The sequence below is a fragment of the Stegastes partitus genome, unplaced genomic scaffold, assembly GCF_000690725.1.
Source record: "Stegastes partitus isolate 25-593 unplaced genomic scaffold, Stegastes_partitus-1.0.2 Scaffold0, whole genome shotgun sequence".
Taxonomy (NCBI): domain Eukaryota; kingdom Metazoa; phylum Chordata; class Actinopteri; family Pomacentridae; genus Stegastes; species Stegastes partitus.
Genome location: NW_007577731.1, coordinates 2,885,741 through 2,891,790, shown reverse-complemented (window position 1 = coordinate 2,891,790; position 6,050 = coordinate 2,885,741). Strand labels below are relative to the sequence as shown.

Sequence of the window (6,050 nt, the reverse complement as noted above, 5' to 3'; positions counted from 1 at the left end):
AGAGTTGTGGACATTCAAGTGTCTGGCTACGGCTCTAACTGACAACCCAGAACTCAGCATTCCAGGTTCTTGTCTTCTGGTGCATTTAAATAAAGCCGCATTTTACAGTCACTGGTCAACAGAGTGTCTGTGTGCTAGTCACACTATCTGATCGTCGTCCTTTAAATAAATGAATGGGAATTTGTCACCGTTTGAACAGCTCAATAACTGTTTGTGCTCAATTTAACCCCATCGCATGCTGCGTTTATATGTTTATTCAGTCACATAACTCTCCTCAACCTGACATGAGATCCAATCAGCTCTTCATTCAAAACACCTGCATGTGAAGTCGAAGCCTTATATGACTGTTTAAATATCTGTAATCTTTCATACAGTGCAGTATGTTGTGACCCAGTCATGTACCCACAGTTAGATAGAAGCTGTTCTGTACTCTTCATATCTGACAACACAAACAAGATAAACTGCAATCGTGTTTTAGTCGATGAAAGCTTCTCACATACTGTGTAACCTTGGTGGGAACCTTATTTTAGCTGCTGGTAAAATTAAACACAGACAATATATTTTTTTCCTACTAAATTATATTCTCAACATTAAACAAAAGGAACAGAATTTTTCAAAATAATGGTTTTCTGCCAACCAATATGGCCGGCAGCGCAGACACAGTAAAGCAGCTACAGTGACAGTTTGCCAGCTATTGGCCGGTCGCTGAAGTTCACTGCCCAATCTGTGATCGCTGCACAAGCATCATCTCTCTTCACTCATCCTCCGTCTTTCTGTGCAACACAGGTGCGATATTCCAGGTCTTACGAGGTCTTTCTTTTCCATTCGCGGACTGTTTTTGTGTTCTGGTTGTATGTGCGGTCCACATGCAGTCCTGCGTCAGTGGTTCTCAGCTGACCAGCATGCCCTCTTTAGCAGCCAGCCGCTGCCGGTGCACGTGGTCCTGCTCCAGCTCTTCGTGGCTGGGGTGCCAGAGCCGCGACAGGATGCGCTCCATGTTGAGGGCGTACATAGTGTGGGAGGGCATCACGCCGTGGTGGACCTACGACAGACAGATGTTGAAGAGGAGATTAAAACACTTAAAATTCTGATAACGAACTTTAATCAAAAACAAGGAGGAATCCAGAAATGAGTAGCAGCGATAGAGGTCGAAGGACAGCCCATCCGCATGAGCAAAGATGAAGTTTGAAAAATTCAGACATAACAAGCTTCTCACACATCATACATCGGTATTTCAAAGCAGAGTATTGTTACTAGAATTTTAAGTAGAAACAGCTTTAAGTACTTGATCATGACTTCAAGGCTGCAACTTACATTTGAGTTCAGCAGTTCAATTACGGATAATTCCACAAATATGTTCCTCAATCAATAGTTTGTCCAGAAAACCGTGAGAACTGCCTGTTAAAATTTCCTAAAGCAAACCAAAGTATTCAAATGGCTTCACTTTGTTCAACCAACGATTAATAAGACAACAGCAGCAACTGACCAATAGTTTCAGATTTATGATAGAATATACTAAGTTTCAGGAACATAAAAGCTTGGGATACAGCTTGTGTAAAATGCGAGCTAAAGATAAATGAAAGGGATTTTTAAAAGTGCAAAATGGCATCAAAATGCACAGGTGCTACATGAACACGTTGACCAAACTGACCAGTACAGCACGAAGCAGACAGGAGTTACCTACATGTTTGTGAACTGAATCTCACCTCCTAAGTTTGAAAATGATTTTGCCCACTTGCTTGGGAATATCAAAAATCTTTACTTTGGGTGGTGCAGAAGTTGTTAAAGATGCTCGGACCTGATACATATATCAGCACTTTTTCTTTTTTCTTCTTTTTTTTTACCTGTAAAGCCTCGAGGAGATCGAACATGCTGATTGGAGGAAGGGGAGCAGGAAGACTGTCGGCAGAACAAGCCAGCAGGTGCACAGCTTGTTGCTCAGCCTCATCGGGTGACACTTGCGGTGGTGGGCCGGCAGGGAGAGAAGCACTTGGAGGGGGACTGAATAAAAGACAGAAAAAAAAAAATATCAATGTAGACTGAAAAGAATACCTGTGTGGGGATGTACATGAAAACTAGGCCTCTAACCTGTACAAACCACTATTAGTCTTTACTGACATCATGAGAAACCAGTAAACTTTAAGGAGAACAAAGTTAAATAGGATGAGCTCAGTTAAACATTACTGCTCGTATCAGCTGGTTTGTCTTATATTGAACTTGCATAACGCTCATAAGACGATAAAAGCTGGAGCGTTGGCCCTACCATTCAGAAACACTGTGGTAAGCAGCGAGGCTGTTCTTCAGATAAGGCTGAGGCGTGACGTCGCTGCCGAACGCGTAGGGGAAATGACCGTCTCGTAGTCGGTACGCCTTCCTCCGCGTGATTACAGCAGTCAGGACGTCTTTCAAGTGGTGCTGAGGTAAATCAGAGCAGAGTCGAAGCACAGTCAAACTGAAATTTGCTTTCGTACATTCGCGGTTACTCCTGGTCGCACATTGACTCACCTTCTAGGCTTTAATCTGATTGAACACTGACTCATGTAAAGCTTAATAGTAAAATAATACAAACAGCTGAGAGAAGGTGATGCTGGGCAGTGGGAGGACCATCACAGAGATTCAATAATAGTAAAATATTCTATAAGAAGAAACCCTGGCCACTCCACGTCTTGGGTCCACCTGTTTATGGCCGTACAATGTAAGCACATTTTGTTGGATGGATTTTGGTGTGACTGAGCTATGAGGCTTTGCTCAGTCTCCTGAGACAACACAACTGCCATTCATTTATAGTTAGCAGTACAGAAAATATATTTCTCCATTCATTTAAGCCACTGCATGGATGTTTAAACACAGGATGTTAAAAGAGAGTTAAGTTGAAGATAAAAAAATACGTTCTCTCCACATTCTTCCATAGTTCAAAAATTTGTACTATAGGCCAATTGTGACATTTCTTTTTCACCTAAGGAAATATCATACTTTTAAAGTAATATTCTGTGATTTTCAGAAGCAAACATTCTGTGAAGACCCTCATTATATGTACTGTATGATAAAGTGTCGACAGTCACAATAAACTTGACTAGAACATATATAAACAGAAATCACTGCATCATTACCCACCTACATTTAGAAACTGACATGTATTTTCACATTAATGCACATTGCTCATGAGACGAGGACACCATCCCCTGTGGTCTCCTCCTGGACAGTTACTACACACCTCGACAGCGTAAATCATGGTGCTTATGGCATCGTCTGTGACGTTATCCAGCCCCAGCTCAAAGGCAGTCACCATCATGCGAGCCTCCAGCTGGCCCCTGGTGGGCAGCAGCATCGTGTGGGCGCTCAGACGCAGCTCCTCCTCCTCACCTCCCACCTCTCGTGGGCTGAAAGGTTGGGCTGCACTCAGAGGATTCTGAGGCTGGAAACGGTGCTGAAGGCACAAACATGACATCCAAAACATATAGTCAGTTAACTGTTTAAGCACCTAGAGATCAATTTGAACCTTGAAAATGTTCATGTACAGTCATAATCTAAATAATCATTGCTATTAACACACCCAGCTTCTGCAGTGATTAAAATCAAACAAGAACTTACATCAAATTTTTGTCTAGACGAACATTTCTTCTTCCCTTTCGGTTTGCCAGGCTTTGAAGCACAGCTACCTTGCCACTGCAGCGGCCCTGCGCCCTCTAGAGGCCAGAAAAGAACACGCGTTACAAGAGGTACTGACACACAAGTGAAGATGCTTTTTAAAATTTCCCTTTCGTAAAATATTCCGAATTTTCCACATCGATAACCTTTAACTGACCCCTGACAAATTAATCATCAACATTATGCCTAAACGCAGCAGGTGAGTACAGAATGAAGCGATGCACTTCAAATTCAATCCATTATAAAATACAGATTTAACACAAACACAGGCTCTAATGCAGTTTCACAAATACTTGGATATTTTAGAAGCCATACCTGGTGTGGAGACGATGATCTGGCATCGTGTCAGAATGGCCAGGAGGAAATCATTATGAACGTGGACTGGAGAGAAAGAAAGAGAGAAAGAGTGTGAGCCACACTCTTCACAGAAAGCATCACTACTGAGAACACTTATTATTAGATACTCACCGTTCTCCTGCGCCAACAGACGACGTGCCTCGATGTCAAACTCTTCCTTGCTGATTTTCTGTTTAAACCATAGCTTCAGGTTTGCCCAGTAGCTGCATGATGGCAACAAAGAGAAAACGTCAGTACAGGACAAACACAAAGTACACAGCTGAGGTGCAGTTGCGACATTCCTCTCACTGTATACACAAAGTTATGTCCAGGATGAGCACATGTTCCATTGTATCCCTTGTCCTGCATCCCACATTTCGAGGCTACGTTTTGATTGGCTGAGGTTTTGAAATGTCAACACTGCAGGACACAGATTCCTGGCTTTTGTCGAACGGCTGTAAAAACGCATGGAAAAGTTTCCCATCAAAACATATTTGGTTTTTTGACATACCACCCTGGACTTCCTCTCAATTTTACATGCCACATACCATTTTTTAATCACCTGTTGTATACTCAGCAGAACAAGCAACATGGCTTGAATCCCATGTCAAGTACTTCTCTGTTTTATTACACACAATTTAGTGACGTAAAGCACTTTTCTCTTTCATAGCAGCGAGATTATTATGTGTATGTATGTGTTATAGAGGTAGCTGCAAGGTAGCTCGGTGGTTAGCACCGTTGCCTCGCAGCAAGGTCGCCGGTTCGCATCCCAGTGAGGACACCCGGGATCTTTCTGCGTGGAGTCTCCATGTTCTCCCCGTGGGTTCTCCGGCTTCCTCCCACAGTCCAGAAACATGTTGAGGTTAATTGGTGATTCTAAATTGTCCATAGGTGTGAATGTGAGTGTGCTTGGTTGTCTGTCTCTAAGTGTAGCCCTGTGATAGACTGGTTACCTGTCCAGGTGAACCTGCCTTCACCCTGAGTCAGCTGGGATAGACTCCAGCCCCCCACGACCCTAGTGAGGATTAAGTGGTGTATAGATGATAATGGATGGATGGATGTGCTATAGAATGGGACCTCATCAATAATTTAGGTAACTACCAAAATAGGGTAACATTTAGCCGAGAAACAATGAAAACACATTTTATTGTACCATGGTTGGCTGTGGTTGGATAAATTATCATCACTAGTGGACAGAATTTTCTCTTTTGAAACTGTAAACAAACTACAGATCAAGTTTTTCCCCTTCCTAAATTCAACGCAGCATCTCTTCTCCTTGGCTATTTTAAATGGTAGTCTAGGAAATAAAAAATTTAACTGTACCTGTTTCAGTTTATGCACATCAGCTGCTTAGCTTGTCAACTACAAAACAAGAAACTAAAATATATCTGTATGTGATTCCTTGATTCTCATTTTGACATAGATTTCAACAACCATCTGTGCTACAACATCATAACAGAATCCCTGAAATCCAGTTACATTTACAGTGGAGGCCACTGACATATTATTGCTCATATGAGAAATGTCTGTATGCACCTCTGCTCCTCAATAATTTAGGCGAATACAATCAAATATTTAAATCAGAAGTAGAAAACAGCTGCTTTGCTCCTTTTTAGTTTCCCTTACTGTGGGCACCCTTCTAAACCTGGAAACCTACACCGTTAAAGCAGCCGATAAAGTTCAAGACGAGAGGATGTAGCATAATTCACGTTCGTTTTGGATCACCTCCAGAGCACATAATAAACCCCGAACAGCCGTTCAAGGCTCGTCATAGTGACGACTGCTGCCGAGGAGAAACGCTGCAAACATTAGCAAGTGCTAGCTAGATGCTAATCCGCACTCAGACAAGTTAACTAGTTATTCTGCGTTTTAGCGGAAAAGAATTGGGAGAAAACTCAACCCCGCAAACAGAAGCCGCACGCAGGCAAAGTTTTACTTACTGTTTCACGTTATCGCCTATTGCATCTGTTAAATTTTTCTTTGCAATCTCCAGCTCGCTAGCATGAGCCGCCATGGCGTTCATAAACCGCTACGAATGCGTCATCATCCTGCGACAGCGACTTTTT

General features: G+C 42.5%; 1 protein-coding gene across 1 annotated transcript; it reads right to left on the bottom strand.

Moving 5' to 3' along the window:
• Positions 1–239: 239 nt before the first annotated feature.
• tada1 (transcriptional adaptor 1) lies at positions 240–6,017 on the bottom strand. The gene is made up of 8 exons (XM_008293014.1): positions 5,925–6,017; positions 4,117–4,208; positions 3,964–4,029; positions 3,592–3,686; positions 3,215–3,427; positions 2,264–2,415; positions 1,845–2,001; positions 240–1,042 (listed from the first exon to the last, which is right to left on the bottom strand). Exons 1-8 carry the CDS (start codon positions 6,005–6,007, stop codon positions 890–892), a joined length of 1,011 nt encoding a protein of 336 aa, XP_008291236.1. The 5' UTR covers positions 6,008–6,017; the 3' UTR covers positions 240–889.
• Between the last annotated feature and the right edge of the window lie 33 nt (positions 6,018–6,050).

Bases quoted from the DNA above. Each gene is read 5' to 3' on its own strand.
- tada1 (XM_008293014.1), bottom strand. From the start codon at position 6,007: ATGAACGCCATGGCGGCTCATGCTAGCGAGCTGGAGATTGCAAAGAAA. The intron at 4,030-4,116 runs GTGAGTATCTAA...CTTTCTCTCCAG, and splicing joins TCTGTTGGCGCAGGAGAACG to TCCACGTTCATAATGATTTC. The intron at 2,002-2,263 runs GTAGGGCCAACG...TCTTTTATTCAG, and splicing joins TACCACAGTGTTTCTGAATG to TCCCCCTCCAAGTGCTTCTC.